We start from the raw sequence: 18,025 nt of genomic DNA on the forward strand, positions 1-18,025 counted from the left end.
TGGCTCCATGCCAAAATAAATGTTAATTGTCACCATCATCATTGAGCGGGCTCATTTGCATGTGTTAATTTTCACTACTGCTTGCAAAAGTGCCTTTGCAGTTTGCCTGTGCAAGTTCCAGGTTAGCATTGGTGCACTAGAGCTCAGAGTATTCCACTGGGATTCTTTCTGTCCTCTGGACAAGGGCCCTTTCCAAATTGGGTACATTTCCCACAGGAGCCCTGGCAGTGTTGGCTTGATCTGCTGATGTCAGGGTGGGGAGACCCAGCCCTGACCCTCCCCATCAGCCTGCCTGGTCTCCAAAGGAGCTTTGCCATCATCTCTAAGGCCCTTGCGAATCTGCTCGCAGGCTGAGCCACAAGACCTGGCGAGCTTGACTCCCTGGCCCCCTCCCTAAGCTCTGCTTGGCCTGAAGGCTTCCATTTTCAAAGGGAAAGCCCAGTCTCTTCCTCCAGTTATGTATTGACAAAGCTGATCTTTAAAGATAGCCCCGGTTCCTGGGGACCTGCTCGGCAAACACAGAACCCCCATGGCCCCCATGTTTGCCCTCTTTGACAAGCAGGGGCTGAGCAGCTCTCTGGGAAGCATTGCTGACATATTGATTGGCCCTCTTGTCAACTTGATCCTCTGCCAGCCAGTGAGCATGGAAGGTTCTAAGTGGCACCCAGCAGGGCCCACACATAGCCTAATTACTATTTCAGACAACCCCCGTTCCAAGCTGCCACTTTTCCAGGCCTCCAGTCTCCTGCCCTTGCTGTTGCTAGAGAATTCTTTTACCTGCCACCAGCTCCTCTACCTTCCCTTTGCTTTGGTTCCCCCTGAGTATTTCAATCAGAGCGTATCTGGCACAAACACAGGCAAGTTCAATGAGAAAACAGTACCCTCACTCCAGGTGGGTCTGTTCATTATTCCTGCTGAAATCTGGGGTCTGTGTGTGGTCTGTTGGACCTGCCTTGGTGCATTTTTAGTACTTGATGAAAGTTTTCTCCAATTAGCCAGAGACACTTTCAGAGTCTGTTAGCCTATTGTGTTTTTAGTGGCTGGTTTCCCAGCTGCCACTTGCATTACATGAACTTCCACTTGGAGGCTTTTCCTCTTTTGTCCCTCCTGCCCTGTGGAGCCCCCTGGTTCCATCCCAGGGTCTCTCTGGAGTGGAGCCTGTCAAATCATGATAAATTGTGCATTTTGGCTGTCGGTGGGGGGTGAATAACCTTAGGGAGAGGGTCTCCCAAACTCATTTCACTCCTGACCCTCAGATGGCCTGAACAGGGCCTTTTGGGATGAGCTGCTGGAGCATTTGTGGCTAGCAAAGGAGGGGACCACCCCCACTGCATCCAGATGTCTTTGGGAAGAAAATAATGAGGCCAGTGTTCACCTAAAATCTTTAGATGAAAAAGCAATGGGCTTCTTCCCTAAGGCTTCTTGGCTTTCTAAGTCTGATTCTGACTTAGCAGATCAGAATTGGAGATATCATCACTTAATATTTAAAGAGCTACTTGTTGTTGTTCATAGAGAAAAAATGTAGTGGCCCTAAATATGTGCTAACTCTTCCCAGCTGGTTTTTAGAAAGGATCCTGACCCTGTAAGTAAATAACCCTAGGACTGCACAGACACCTAAGGTATAAAAGTACAATTTCTCACATCCTGTATACTTAAATGTATCAGTCAAGATCGGCTCAAGCATGCTGCTGTAACAAAGAGCCCCAAACTCTCCATTGCTTGTAACAGTAACGGTTCCCTTCTGCACTCATTCCGTGTTCTATGGCTGATCAGTCATGGCTCCAGGCGAGGCTGTCTTCACTCCAGACCCAAGCTGATCATGTGGCAGAGGGAAGAGGTGTACAGTGTGTGTGGTGAAATCAACAAGATGAGGAGCTGTAAACCAGCCCCTGCCCCAGGAGAAGGATGCTAACTATATATTGAGCCGGCCAAAATGGTCGTTTGAGTTTTTCCATAAAATGTTATGAACTTCTTGGCCAGCCCAATAAAATGGCACTTCATAGACCATAGGGAGATTAATCATGAGTTATGAGCCCAAGTTGGCTGAGATCCTGTTGCGAACCAGAATTTGTAACGAAATCACTGTGAAGTATGAAGCAGCCAACCACCTCATGTTGTAATCCTCCTGGGATTCCAAAAGCCCCCTATGATCATACTTAATAGTCAACAGCTTCCTTGTCTGTGAAATGGGCATGATGATAGCACCCGCCTCGAATGTAAGCAGTGAGCCTTGGCATAATATCTGTAGAATGTCTGCCATGGGGCTGCCTATAGCAGGGATCCAAGGACTGGCAGCAGGTATTAATATCCTAATCATCAAAACGCTTGTCTTCACAGATCCCTCCGTATTACTGCCAGCACTGTTTCGTTCCATCCTTTACACATCTATATTATGTGTTTTTTATTTATCAGAGTACCATATCCTACAATCCAGCTCTTCACATCTGCCCCCATGTGTCATTACCAAATCTAGTGAATGCTTATGGAGCGCCTTCTATATTCAAGACATTCTGCTAAGTCTTCAGGGGGTGGCAGATGCTGAACCTCCCTCTGGCCCTAAGCAGCCATTAGCCTACGTGTAAAGGGAAACCTTTACAAAAGGTAAAGAGAGAGACTGACTGAGAGACTGATTTCTCAGCCCCCACCATCAAGCCAGTCAGTAGCAGAATAAGAAACAGAATTCTCATTAGTCAGGAAACTCATTTACTTCACAGCTCCCCTGAGTCTTTATCCTAAGGACACTTTTGTCCATCCCCACAGTCCAGAAAGAGAGTCTCATTTTCGTATTCAAGTAAGAGAGAAGGAATAGCTGACCAAGAAGAAAAAATGCAAGCAAAAGTCTGTTTCAAACTTTTCCACCCCCCCCCCCAAAAAAAGAAAAAAACAAGAGAAGGTGGTTCTACATCTGATATAGTTCTCATTTTTTTGCTTAACATTCAATTCAACAACAGAACGTACGCCCAAACTTGAGTTTCATTTTGCAACTTGAGTTGCATGGCTTCTACTGGGAGGACAGAGCCTGTGCACCATTGATTTGGCTCTTGTCCTTTTCCAATCTTCCTCTCACTTTATTTTTCCTTTCACTTCTGGGAGTTCTCTGAGAAGTTAGCTTGTATACTCTACCCCGAACCCTTCTCATCCCACCTGGGGTTTTCTTGCTTTCAGAATTCTTTTTTGTTTTAATAAAGAGATGCTATGGAACCCAAGATAAAAAGCAAGGGGGGGGGGGTGGGGCAGGCATCTTTTCAAGCAGAGGCCACTGTTTCCTGGATGTTTTCTCTTTATCCAGTAAGATTGGGGTGTTGCTTGCTTGCTGATCTTCCAAAGCTGATGGCTGTAACATGTTCTGCACCTTGAAATGGCAAGTTTGAGTACCAGGAGAGGGGGAACAGGGACTTCCCTGGTGGCTCACTGGTAAAGAATCTGCCTGCTAATGCCAGGGACCCAGGTTCGATCACTGGGTCGGGAAGATCCCCTGGAGAAGGAAATGGCAACCCTCTCCAGTATTCTTGCCTGGGAAATCCCGCGGACAAAGAGCCTGAAGGGCTACAGTCCATGGGGTCTCAAAGGGTCAGACATGACCGAGCGACTTAACAGCAACAACCTCAAGAGGGGAGCAGTTTTGACAAGAGTTTTCATATTGAGAAGGCACCTGGGGAGGTTGTTTATCCTCTTTGACTGATGAACCCTCCACTTCTTTCTCTAAATGTGAAAAGGCAAAATCGCATAAGGCCTGGGCCCCAGCTAGACCTGCAATAACTGTTTGTGTCTCTCTTAAAACACAGAGGCCCTCCTTGCATCTCCCATGTAGCAGCAAGCTGGCTTGAGGCGAGCCCTGATAACCAATTGTAACTTTTTAAAAAATCATTTAAAAAATAGTTAATTCCTTGGCTCCCTTCACCTGGTAATTACAAATCAGATGCTATCGTTATCTTGAAGCTGCCACAATTAGTTCTCATGTCCTGACCTCTGTACGCTGAAAATATGTCATTATTTGAGGCAGTCGGATCTGGTCTCTTCGAGTAAGTGACCTACATAGAATAGATAAACTGCAGGAGAAAATTAGGTGTTACCCAGATGGAAAGTGTACAGTGAATGTCACTTATTAGCATGAATCATCTCGAAGAGTTGCAACAGTGGGCTGTGCACTTCAGAGGGATGTAGAGAAAGAAAACTTGGTTATGAGGCAGGGGCGTGCGTGAGAAAAAAGCGGACATGCCCCGAGGACACCTTGCCACCTTCATCCACGGCCATCAATCTGAGCTGTAAAGTTTGAAGATAGGTTTTCTAACCTTAAAACAATGCAGCCTGCCTGACTTTAGGTGGTGGTAAGCAAGCAGAATTAATTGCTGTGTGAACAATTTCCTAAGCATTGTTAATTGCGTTTCCTGTGGTTAATTGTTTCTCCCATCCCCGCATCATACTAGGAACCTTTCGCTGTCAACAGCCCTTTCTCTCCCACGGTGCTGGAAACATAGCAACGGCATCAACCTGTGTCCGGTGGAAATGCCAGACAGACGCGGGGTGGTTATTGTCTGGGTGAGAACTATGCAGGGAAGGGAGCTCCTTGTGTTTTTGCAAAGGAAGCATTTCTTAGATCCGGACTTCGAAAGGATGCAGGTGTGTGGGACTTGCCTTTCATGCGCCTCAGTAAAAAGAGCTGTAAAAAGAGCTTACTGAGAACCATCAGATGTAGGTGGGCATTGAGTTTGCTCAACGACCTGGGACGTGGGGAGTTGGCACCAATAGAACAACAAGGACGACAAGAAGGAAGTGTGTATCTGGAGGCTTGAGGCATGCCTAGGAGTGAGGCAAGAGTTTTGCAACTGTGCTTGTTTGCTTAGCAAAGAGGCAGTGTTCCAAGCTGTCTCATTCTGTACTCTGGGGAGGTGTGGGAGTGAGGCAAGTGGGAGGGATTTTAGAGGGAAAGACAGAGGATTGTCATCGTACTTTTTCTAGAGCCCCATTCCACTGCTACCCCCTGGCTTTTTCCACCATAGGCAGAAAGGTACTCAATGATCAGGAGGAGGGCTGGGAGGGAAAACTGTCTTTAAAGTTTGAAATAGTCTGGGAAGTGGGCTTTTCCCGTGGGCCAGTGCTACTGCCAACCAGGAGACGTGGGTTCAATGGCTGGGTTGGGAAGATCCCCTGGAGAAGGAAATGGCAATCCGCTCCAGTACACTTGCCTGGAGCATCCCATGGGCAGAGGAGCCTGCTGGGCTACAGTCCTGGGGTGAAAAAAGAGTTGGACATGACTTAGTGACTAAACAACAGCAACAAGGAATACTGTCGCTACTGGGGGCCACATGGGTATTTCAGCACAGGTGTAGTCTCAGCTGAACCAGACCAGAAGTCTGGTCCCACTTGGGGAGCCTCAATTTAAAACAGGCTTCGATTTTGAGCAGTTTGGGGGAAAACTATCCTTGTCAATGCCCCTGGACCAGCAGTCTATAAACAACCCTGTCCAGAGAGGAGGAAAGGCCCAGAGGGGTAGAGAATACCCTTTACAGTGAGTCCAAAGGGGCATGTTCCCCTTTGCGGGGGCGCTTTTGGAAGGTCTGGGCTGTGTTTCCTCCCTTCTCCTCCGCCCAACCATCAGGGATGCTGTCCCACTATCAGCAAGGCTGTTTCCTTTCCACTGGAGGAGGAAACCCAGCCCGCCCAGACCTACTTGCTTTCTGTATTTAGCTAATCCCTGTGGCCTGGGGCAAGCCATTTTTGAACTGCAGCTTCCTTCAAAGGCAGCCGCTTGGAAAAAGCACCTGGCCCTCCCCCTTGACATTTGCATTGCTGAATTATCTATTCATATTTTCATTACTTTGTCTCTCCTGCAGCAATGCATCTGCTCGGACTCAATTGGCAACTCCAGCCGGCAGATGGACACACCTTTAACAATGGGATAAGGACCGGCTTACCAGGAAGCGATGATGTGGCAACAATGCCATCTGGAGGCAAAGGTGAGGTTACAGTTGCGGCTTGCCCTCTTGAGGTCACAGGAAAAGTCAGAGCTCCCCCGCCCCCTGGTTCAGGTTTTCTGATCCAAATCTTGGAAGGTATGCAAAAAAAGGAGAAAAGGGGAGGAAAAAGAACTGCCCTTTCCAGGTGCCCCTGTTCCAAGCTGTCTGCTGTCCCTGTCTGTGAGCTGGGTTTGGCTGGAGCCGCTGGGAGCTGGCAAGGTGCCGGCTCAGAGCTATGTGCATACCTAAGCTATCTGCAGCGACCGGCACTGCAGCTACTTGAAAGCATCTCAAGGCCGGGGCAGCAGCAGCAGCAAACAGCAGCAGCTGGGGCAGCAGCAGCAGCACCAGCAGGAGGAAGTCCTGCCTGATGGGGAAAGCTGAGACCAGCAGGCGGCACATGCCGCTAGACGGGAGCCTCTCCCGAGGGGAGAGATACAGCTTCCCCTGGGAGGAAGCGCCGCCTGGCAAGGCATGAAAGGGAAGGACCCGGAGCGGTTCCACTTCGGGAGAGAAGAGAAAGGAGTTTTGACAACTTGGGAACAAAGCTTCTCTTGGCAGAACATCGAAGGGGGACAATAGGAATGTTTATGAAAGCAATCAGGCAACTGTATTTTTGCAGGAAAAAAAAATATGTGCTAACAAGGTGCTAAGAAGGAGGAGAGAAAACAGAACGGTGGGGAAGTGGGACTGTGGGGCAATTAAAGGACAACAATGGCTCAGTGGTAAAGAATCTTCCTGCACTGCAGGAGCCGGAAGAGGTAGGAAGTGTGGGTTCGATCCCTGGGTCTGGAAGACTCCCTGGAAGATGGTATGACAGCCCACCCCAGTATTCTTGCCTGGAGAATCCCATGGACAGAGGAGCCTGGCAGACTACAGCCCATAGGGTCCCAAAAGGTCGGCCACGACTAAAGTGACTTAGCATGTATGCAGGGCAGCCAATGGCACGATGAGGTGGGTTGGCATGTGGGTGAGGGGAGAAGGATGCTTGATTCAGGGCAGAAATCAGGAAGGGAAGAGGTTGCCTGGAAGGGTTATCCAAACACAGAATTTATCACTCTGCCTCTTAGCTCACAAGGCAGTTCACTCCACATTTTAAAAATACCCTGGAGAGATATTTCAATGATGGGAAGGGAGACATTTATTGAGCACCTATTGTGTGCTAGGTTTAATGCAGTATGACTTCAATAACTCTAAAGGGATCAAATTTATCTCGGAGAAACAGACCCAGGATGTTTTAGAAATTTACCCCAGGACTTCCCTGGCAGTCCAGTGGTTAGAGGTCCACGCTTCCACTGCAGGGGGCACAGGTCTGATCCCTGGTTGGGGAAATTGAGATCCTGCATGCTGCATGGTGCAGCAAAAAGAGAGAGAGAAAAGAAAACGAATTTACCCCACATCAAACAAGTAGGCAGGTACAAATTTGAACTCAGGTCTCTGTCATGTGCATCTTTAGGGGAGTTGTTGGGGTTTTCTGAGATGAGGCGTTTTCCGCAAAGAAGATTCCAGATTCTAGACTCATGTATACCTCACATAGAGGTATACATTAGTCATCTCTGAGATGCTAATGTTGCTTAAATTTCTCTCTCTGAAGCTGTCCTAGTGCTTCAGGTGTGACTTTTTCATCTTTTGATCCAGGCTTGAAGAATCACTCTCCTCATCTATCCTAATGAAAACACTGAATTACCTCTAAGTAAGCATGAAAAAGTTTTATCTGAGGATGAAATTATGTACTTTCCATTATCAGGTGACTAAAACCAGACCTGAAAATGAACAGTATATTTTGTCTTCACTGACCCAAAAGCCAGGAGCCAAATTTCTTGGCCCCAGATTTGTAGTCTGCTCTCCTCTAGGACTTGACACCACCCATAAATGTAACTTGAGTTCCCTTTAGTGCAGTGGTTCTCAGCTGCAGTGTCTTTGCCCCCTAGGGATATATCTGACAAAGTCCGGAGACTTTTTTGATTGTCACTTTTAAAAGAGATGCAACTGGCATCTAAATAGCCTGCAGTGCAAAGGAACGCCTCCCACAGTGAGGAATCTTTCTATCCAAAATGTCCATGACGCTGCTTTTTGAGAAATACTGCTTTTGGGAGATTCTGTTATGTCTGATCCACAAATGTCCTTTATTCTCCAAATCAGCACCCCTTCCTTTGAAAAGAGTGCAGAATATACATTGAAAAGTGAATATGCATATATTTTGCACAGGATATATTTTGTGTATGCATACGTACTGAGGTTATACACACTTTTAAAATAGCAGTTTTCACAAAAGGAAATCCCCAGTAGGCATTAACTTCCATAGATGAAGGTCCGCCTCTTCTCCCAGTGTGGTTAAGCTTTGTTTCCAACCCCCACCCGACTTGAGCCTCCCACACCAGCAGCACAGAAGGTTCCCTGAAGAGAACAACTCCTAAGAGTATGATGTCTCTAAATGAACAAAGGAACATTTTTCACAGTGTCTCAGAAAAGACCAGAATGTTCCCCCTCAGATGCAACCTGCTTTTGAAAACATTGTGCGAGTCCCATAACGTCACACACAAAAGAATATTTTCCAAGTGAGTTCTGAGACGGCAAAGGGGTTGCCAAATCATTGTCCAGTGGTTTTTTAAATAATTACTTATTTTTGGCTACTCTGGGCCTTGGTTGCTGCATGTGGGCTTTCTCTAGTTGCGGCGAGCAGGGGCGACTCTTCATTGAGGTGCGCGGGCTTCCCCTTGCTGCGGCTTCTCTCGTTGCAGAGCGCAGGCTCTAGGCACCCAGGCATCAGTAGCTGTGGCACATGGGTTCTGTGTTGTGGCTCCTGAGCCTTAGTTGCTCCACCACATGTGGAATCTTCCCGGACCAGGAATGGAACCCCTATTCCCTGCATTGGCACACAGATTCTTATCTACTGGTACCAGGGAAGCCCCTGACCAGTGAATTTTGTCAAGAGAACTCTTATGATAAAGTCTGAGCATTTCAAGTTGCTTAAAGGTGAGATAAAACTCAGAACACCTTCTTCTGAACACCACAACAGTACTTTCCCTGTGACCAAAGAGATCACCTCTCTTCCTAAGTTGAAAAGTTTGGTTTTAAAATCGACTCAGAAGGTTTACATTTTCACATACCTGCCTAACACTTTCGAAAGGCAGTGACCCTGGGTTTGAATTTCTTTACTCAGTGGCCCACCTCCTCTGCACTCACCAATTCTATACATTTAGATAACCTGAATCAATTCCAATCGACTACTTCTCCAGTGTTTTCAAAGAGACAATCAAGATATATTGGCAATAAGTTAATTAAATACCACCCCCTCTGTTTTTTTGTGCTATACGATAATCCTTCACTCCGATAATGTTTTCATCAAAATCCACCACACATTGCCAGGGAGGTTAATCTTATTAAGCAATTACTGAGTAAGTATCCAGCAGACACAAATTAAAATGTAAGCAAAACACAGGCATGTGAGTCCCATCTAAGATGGCACATTGATAGAGATTTCATTACCTGGTCTTCAGGAGTGTTTACATTGCTCAAATTTGGCAAGGAGTCTAATAGACAGGGCAGCCTACACAGTCGGATATGTTAGTGGAAGCAAAGCACTTGATTAATTAGTTGGGAGAGTATATGTTCTTTGGGCTTTGTCTCCCCTTTTCCATTTGTTGTTGTTCATGGTTCTTTTTTTTTTTTTTCCTCCATTCTCTCTTTCAATTAAACCTTAATGTGGTTGATTTGGGTGTTGGATTTCACATCAAGGAAAGGGAGCCCACAGACTGCCAGAATCACTCACCATCTCGAGTGTATTTCTATGTTAAAAGGAATGAACTCATACATCTTCATTACAAGAGCACGGAGCACTTTTTCTATAGATCTGGGATGAGATAAGCCTGGAGAACAAAGATTCAATACAGTGTTCTGACCTGGTCAGATAGCATAAGGGAATCCAGTTTGATTGGCCAGGCCCAGAGGCAAAGTGTACAAGAAGTTTTAAAGGGCACATCATATGTAGCCAATTTGTGCACTGATCTTAAGAAAGAATAAACTCCCAAATAGAATTCCATGGACCATTCTCAAAACCTATCACCCATCTTACATTCAGGGCATCCTCTAGATCCGGGGTCAGCAAACTGTATCTCATGGACCCCATCTGGCCAGCCGTCTGTTTTTTCAAGTAAAGCTTTATTGGAATCCAGCCATGTTATTCGTTGTCCCTGGCTGCTTTTGCTCTGGAGCAGTGGAGTTAAAGTAGGTGCCGCTAAGCTTAGATGGCCTGAAAAACCTGAAATATTTACTATCTGGCCCCTTACAGAAAATGTTGGTGACTGCTCTTGATCATGTACAAACCCATTTCTACTTTCCTTGGACTTGCCTGTAACTAAGAACTGTAAGAGACTAGGGAGAAAGACCAAACACCAATATATCAGTTTTTCCTTCGTGACCGAGAGTTGGGTTTAATATAGTCTTGGTGACTTTGCATTGACAAATGCTCTGTAATATAGGGCTCTGGGGTTGGTCTCACGGGATACAAACACCAGCTCCATCACTTGGCAGCTGTGTGAATGCAAACAGGTCATTTGCCCTCCCTTGGCCTCTTGGGCCATCATCTGTAGAAAGGTACCCCCTCATAAGCTTGCTGTCCAGCATAAATGAGATGTCACTTATACAACACGGTATATGATGTCAGACGCTAATAAGAGATCCATGAATATTTGTTGTTGTTCCTGACATCATCATCATGTCTCCCAGTCAGTCCATTTAACAAGCCTCCACGGACTGCCAACTTCTTATGAGGTGCTGTATTTCCCAAAGGCAAAGGCTGCCTTCAGAATGTCAAGGTAGACAATCCTGCCACTTTATCTTTCTTCTTTATCTTCTAAGAATTGGGACAAACCATAATGAGGACTTCTTAACTAGATGCTTGAGGAGGTCAGTAGGAAGCAGGACTTCCCGTTCCAAAGGACCAACATGCAAAAACAAGCTGGCCAGCTCCTCATTGCGTTATTTGTCTCACTGCAGCTTGAGTTCCATCACTGCCAGCCTGTCTGTTTTAAGCCCCACCATTCTCGGTTTATAACTCAGCTGTAAACATTTATTTGTGCCTGGAGCACATTTCTTTCCTACCCTTTGAAAAAAAAAAATCAGAATTTCCAGATGGTATGCAAGTTGGAAAAAAATGGCAAAGACTGTTATTCTGTTTAGAAACATGTTTTTCTACACTTGCCCTTTCAGCAAAAACTTCATAATGATTTTTACTAGTTGGCTTAATGTATGGTACTAGGAGCCAGATTAGCAGGGAGGTTGCTAATTCTTCCTCTGGCTCTCGTCAGCCTCTCAATGAACACAGCCCAGGGTTCCAAAATGATCACTTCCCTACATGGAGCTTTTTCAAAGTCGGTGAAGTTCCCAGAAGGGCACGGGGTCATTATGTTTGAGACAGTCATTATAGAACTGCACCTCTACTGGCAGATATAATACCCACAGCCTACACAGCAATGCAACAACTCCCTTCATTTTGGAGGCCATGCCATTCTACCATTGTTACAGAAGGGTACCTCTTAGTGCATCAAACTGCTGGATTTCAGCTTCTGACTGCCACCTACATCCTGTTCCAAGTTGCATACTCCCTGTTGTACATAGCATCATCATGCATGTGTGTGTGCTAAGTCGCTTCAGTTGTGTGACCCCATGGACTCTAACCTGCCTGGCTCCTCTGTTCAGCCTGCCAGGCTCCTCTGTCCATAGGATTCTCCAGGCAAGAACACTGGAGTGGGTTGCCATGCCCTTCTCCAGGGGATCTTCCCGACCCAGGGATCGAACCGTCATCTTTTATGTCTCCTGCATTGGCGGGTGGGTTCTTTACCACCAACACCACCTGGGAAGCCCATCATGCCTTGACATAGGTATTAATAAGGAGATCCAGTTTCCCTCCCTGCTGCATTTGCCCTGAAATTTCATTGGCACGTTTCTCTTTCAGAGAGACCTGCACACCCAGAGCTTGATCTCTGCTTGGTACATGTCTTTTTGTATCTCTTATACTTAGTCCAGGGTCCAAAATGCAGTCAGCATAGTGGTTACATATGTGGGTTGCAGAATCGGTCAGACATGGTTTCTGATCCAAGCTCCAGCAAGCACTTAAGACCTGTGTGACCCTGAGCAAGTCGCTTTACTTCTGTGGTCCTCTGGTCTAAAAAAAATAAAATAAACCATAAAGGAACTGGAAGATTCCATGGTGAGTTGTAACTCCATCCATTTTAGCCACTATAAGTAAGACTAATGAACTGAACTACATATTAATACAGAAGCATATTCACCTGAACAATTAGATGTATAAGTATCTGTTAACACCCTGAGTGGCAGAGAGTTGGCCATTGTTGTCTAAGATTGAGGTTTCGAAAGATGCAAAAGCCATGTGTAGTTCCTCATGCTGAAGGATTTTATAAAAATCACTGTTGCTGTGTGATGTTCTAAAAACTATCACGGGAGTAGTGGACGCTCAGGATGGAAGTCTGTTCCCAAGGATTAGCCAGCCAAGAGCAGCGGGCAGGCTTCCAGGCTGCTGCTGACTCAGACAGACAAGCTGGTGAATCTAATGTCCTTAGGTGGATCTTTTCACCTATCTCTTGGTTAAACAGAACCTGCAGATGGTTGTCCTGCTTCCCAAATAAATGGAAACGAGGTGTAATGACTGAAGCAATATTCTGAATTCCACTTTATTTGCGATAGATAAAAACATGTGAGGCAGAATAATCTGCAAGGCAGATTTATGCCAAGGTGCCTCCAGAGTTCAGTTCAAGTTTAGGAAGTATTAATATGAGGCTTCATTTTCCTGGTATGACTGTGAGTCCATTCCCTTTATCACTTGTTTGGGGAATAGTCTCGCTGTTTCCATAAATGAATTACGGCAACATTTTCTGAAATGATTAGCTTCTAATGGGGCTACGGACGGCTGTCGTTTTGCTCAACATCAGTCTTATTTAACTGGCTGGAATTTTAGGTACATGTGTCTGAAGTAGGCAGTCGCTTCACATTTCTATGAGCAATCTTCCGTGGAAGTTATAGAGGTAGACTGTCCTGTGAAATTGATCATTAGAGTGTTGCCTCTCAAATCCCAGAAATCTCATCTTTAAGCTGGAGGTGAACCAGCCAGAACCAATGTGTCTTAAGCATCTGCTTCGTAGGGCAAAATGATCGTCATCTCCACTTTTCAGTGGGCAGCTCGTAGATAGGAAGAAAAGCTGGTCATGGAAGCTGCAGCTCTGGCAGTCGCAGGCTGGACTGCATGGTGTTTGCCAGGACCCCACCCTCGGTCCTTACCAGGAGCCCAAGGATGGTGGTGGACTCTCACAGAATGATTACAGAATGGTGTTCAATTCCCCTGTGCTTGATGCTGTCCATGGGACCCTGATTTCAGGCTGCCTAGATAACGGGAATGACAGACACCCCAACTTTAATGTTGACCAGAGATTACCTAGCGCTGCAGTTGATGCCTGATAGTTGTTGCGTGAATACATGAGTGAATGACCCACCTGACATTACTTGGTACCTTCAAGAATCATTGTTAAATAAAGATACGACTGCTTTTCAGTGGTCCACCTAAGCAGCTAGAGTCTCCATCAACACCTGTAGTTTAGGATTAATAGACATTGCTTTTTCCGGCCATCCCACTTTAATTTATGCCGTAAGTTTCCCCCAGGTCTGCAGACATATTGACCACTCATTGTATGTTGATTTCAGCTGCTCTGAAAAGTGCCTTTCTCATTATGGCCCAGTCCCAGCCCTAGGCCCTCTGTCGATGTGGTGCATATATACAATGGGATATTATTCAACCATAAAAAGGAGTGAAATTGGGTCACTTGCAGAGATGTGAATGGATCTAGAGTCTGTCATACAAAGTGAAGACAGTCAGAAAGAGAAAAACCAATATCGTGTATTAATGCATAAATGTGGAATCTAGAAAAATGGTACAGATGACCCTATTTGCAGAGCAGAAATGGAGATGCAGATACTGAGAACAGGCTTGTGGACACAGCAGGGGGAAGAGAGGATGGGATGAACTGAGAGAGGAGCATTGACATGTGCCGGGGTCCAGCCCCGGTGGATCCAGGGTGATTCGAAGGTGGGGGGACAGAGTCAGCGTCTTTGGAAAAATACATATTTAATCACAGATATAGAGAGATTAGAAATGGATAGTGTAGTAGGAAGATTAGTGGAGAAAGGGAGGCTGAATAACTTGGATTACGTGGAATAGCATCCATGCTCCAGATGGGAATTCAGCCAGAAAAACGGGAGCAAGAAAGAAGCGACGTGGGGGAATCAGTCTTTCCGGAAACTGATCCGATTTCTTTATTTTGGGGTTTGCTTATATACCTTTTGTTACACATAGGGATGAATACAGAGTCACGCGGGGGTCAGCAGTCCTGACCTTTATCAAAATCAGGTGCTTCACATAAATGTATAAAAAAAAAGGTCTTAGGGATATTACATTATCTTCTGGCCATGAGTGAGACCTGCTCACATTTTATGATCCTTTCTTTCTGATAACCAAAAAAACATTTCTTCCAAGGGTGTTTTTTCTTAAACCAGGCACCACCCTCCAAATAAAGTTACATTCCTATAGGGTGAGGGTGTAGTGAGTTACAATCAAGAAAGGAATTTATTCAACCCAAGGTTAACATGATTAGTCTTAAAGGTTAATACTTATTTCTCCTATATGCTTAAAGGTTAATACTTATTTCTTCCTATATGCTAGTTATATTCATTATAAGGGTAGGGAACATGGAGATTTAGCAGCAAACATCAACCCAACAAATGAAAATCCTTTCACCAATGCTCCCCTTAAGATCTAATTAGTCTTAAGATATGATAAAGTTGCATTCTTACATAGCAAGGACACAGTGATATATAAGTACAGTGATCTATTCAAAAGAGAAAATCCATTAACTCAAAAAGTCTAGTATTGCTAACATCAAAAACTACCATATTTCCTTTGCTATATTCCAGATACATTGATTAATATATTCCCAGGTACCTAAGGATATAGAGGCCTGGTGGCGATCATTGACTCAACAAGAAGAAAAAGTCCTACGCTAATTAAGACTCTCAAAATACTCCAAAACTCTCTGTGCTGTTTATGGTTGAGAGGTAGTAAACAATCATGTGCCTAGTGGCGGCAGTAAGGATAATCCTGTCACACAAGCTAGTCTGTCAGCAGAGAGGTTTGACCTGAGACATCCTTGTCCCACCCAGAGCAGGGAATTAGTAGCAATTATTGACACAACAAATGAAAAACCCTTCACCAATATAATTCCTAACCAACCCACTATACTAATAATTTCTAACTCCCCAAAAGAATTCGCCTTTAATAAGTCTAAAACATCTCGTGCCTCTCAGATTTGGAAGCTGTAAGCAATCACATGTGGCCGGACAAACCTATACAGGTGGGCTAGATAACCTTCAGAGGAGTCCATAAGCTGAAACTCTTGTCATGCCCAAGAATTTTTATTGCCTTGGAGCTGCACGTTTACTCCTTCTCAGAGAGAAACGGTTATGGGGGAGAGCCCCCCGTAAAGTCAGAGGTGTAGGTGAGAGCATAAAACAGACTCTGGTTTTGGGGTTAGATGCTCGGGAACAGGGGGTTTCCTGAGGCTTGATCACGCCTTTGCGTATGCCAAGCCTCGTTCCTCATGACCTTTGCCATGGGCGGAATTCCTCACGCTGGCCCCCGGCAGACATGTATACACAGCCGTGTGTAAAATAGCTGCTTAATAGCACAGGGAGCTCAGCTCTGTGCTCTGTGATGAACGAGAGGGGTGGAATGGAGCAGGTTGGCGGTGGGCCAGAGGAAGGGGATATATGTATACATATAGCTGAGTCACTTCATTGTACAACATTGTAAAGCAACTACTGCTGCTGTTGTTCAGTCGCCAAGTCATATGTGACTGTTTGTGACCCCATGGACTATAGCATGCCAGGCCTCCCTGTCCGCCATCTCCCAGAGTTTGTTCAGACTCAGGTCCATTGAGTCAGCGATAGCATCCAACCATCTCATCCTCTGTTGTACCATTCTCCTCTTGCCCTCAATTCTTCCCAGTATCAGGGTCTTTTCCAGTGAGTCAGCTTTTTGCATCAGGTGGCCAAAATATTGGAGCTTCAGCATCAGTCCTTCCAATGAATACTCAGGGTCGATCTCCTTTAAGATTGACTGGCTGGATCTCCTTGCAGTCCACAGGACTCTCAAGAATCTTCTCTAGCACCACAGTTCAAAAACATCAATTCTTCGGTGCTCAGCCTTCTTTATGGTTCAACTCTCACATCTGTATACGACTACTGGAAACTATACACCAGTTTAAAACAAAATAGTGCCTACACTATGCAGCTGATATCATAAATTAGACCACTACACATTTATCCTCCAGATCTGTGATAAATAGTTACAGATGTTTTAAGGTAGCGCAACAGATAGAAAGATATAGAAGCACCTAAAAGTCATGTCCTAGCTACGTTACTCTGATAAATCCTCAGAAGCAACCCCATTATACGTCCTCAGATGAGTAGACAGACTTGGAGAAGGGGAGGGATCAGCCCAAAGGCATGCAGCTAGTAGTTGTCAGAGCTGGGATTCAAACCCAGGGCTGACCAGCTCCACATGTAACATTGCCCCCTGATAGCTTAGAACTTCTCAGTACGTGGACACCCATCTTGGAGGTAAAGAAAGTGTTCGTTGCTCAGTAGTGTCCGACTTTGCGATCCCATGGACTGTAGCCTGCCAGGCTCTTCTGTCCATGGGATTCTTAAGGCAAGAACATTGGAGTGGGTTGCCATTTCATTCTCCAGGGGATCTTCTGACCCAGGGATCAAACCCAAGTGTCCAACATTGCAGGCAGCATGTTTACCATCTGAGCCACCATTTCTCTGGAGGTAAAGCTGGAAACGGTAATTATGTTGTTTCCTTGTTGAGTGTCTCTCAGTGGCATCCTCTTAGGGATTAGCCATACTTCTGATCCTGGAACAGCTGGCACGGCTCCAGGAGCCCAGGTTCAGATCCTTGTTTGTGGGACTGGGAGCCTGGTTCGGGCTGCTGGCCCCTTTGACCTCAGAGGCTAGCACAGACTTTCCAGACAGCAGACCAGGGATTTGACCCTCAGGGATGGAGTCACTGGGATGGTTCCTCACATCGGCAATAGTATACAAAAGCCATCTTTCCTTTTTATCTCGAGTGGCAGTATTGGCGTATTTTTCTTCCTTTTTATTATTTTTAAAATTACCCAAGTTATGTGCATTCATTTTAAAGATTCTTTTAAGTATGTAGAGTATTTTTTTTCCCGTTGGTTATAAAGACTATTTGGTGTAACAATTGGCAAATTTGAATAAGATCTATAAATATATGTGTTTAATTGTATCAGTGTTATTTTTCTATTTTTGATAACTGCACTATGGTTCTGAAAAAGAATGCCCTTGTTTTTAGGAGAAACACATGGAGATATTTAGAGGAGTAACCTGTTTACAACTTAACTCTGAATGTTTCAGTAAAAAAAAAAACATTTATATATAGAGAAAGCACAAGTGTGTATAATATTTTTGGAGTCTGGGTGAAGGAGATGCAAGGATCTTTGTACCAACTTTTGAAATTTTTCTGTAAATCTGAAATTATTTCAAAATGAAAAATTTGGACTTCCCCCAATGGCTCAGTGGTAAAAGAATATGCCTGCAATGCAGAAGACACTTAGGAGACCCAGGTGTGATCCGTGGGTTGGAAAGAGCCCCTGGAGAAGGAAATGGCACACCATTCCAGTATTCTTGCCTGGAAAATCCCATGGACAGAGGGGACTGGTGGGCTATACTCCATGGGGTCGCAAAGAGTCAGACATGAGTGAGCAACTAAACAACAACAACAACAAAAAACATATGTTTATATAGATATATATGGGGAAATATATATATTAAAACTAAGATCGTGGCATCTGGTCCCTTCACTTCATGGCAAATAGATGAGAAAACAATGGGAACAGTGACAGACTTTATTTGGGGGGGGCTCCAAAGTCACTGCAGATGGTGACTGCAGCCATGAAATTAAAAGACACTTGCTT

At 45.2% G+C, this 18,025-nt stretch overlaps 1 protein-coding gene across 1 annotated transcript in view; it reads left to right on the forward strand.

Moving 5' to 3' along the window:
* The window catches only part of TENM2 (teneurin transmembrane protein 2), a 1,394,720-nt gene that overhangs the window by 1,143,207 nt on the left and 233,488 nt on the right, over window positions 1-18,025 (forward strand). Inside the window, exon 9 of the mRNA XM_060415963.1 lies at window positions 5,835-5,957. Within this exon, the coding sequence (XP_060271946.1) occupies window positions 5,835-5,957 (123 nt within the window). The remainder of the gene's footprint in view (window positions 1-5,834; window positions 5,958-18,025) is intronic.

This window comes from Ovis aries, chromosome 5, assembly GCF_016772045.2.
Source record: "Ovis aries strain OAR_USU_Benz2616 breed Rambouillet chromosome 5, ARS-UI_Ramb_v3.0, whole genome shotgun sequence".
Classification (NCBI taxonomy): Eukaryota; Metazoa; Chordata; class Mammalia; order Artiodactyla; family Bovidae; genus Ovis; species Ovis aries.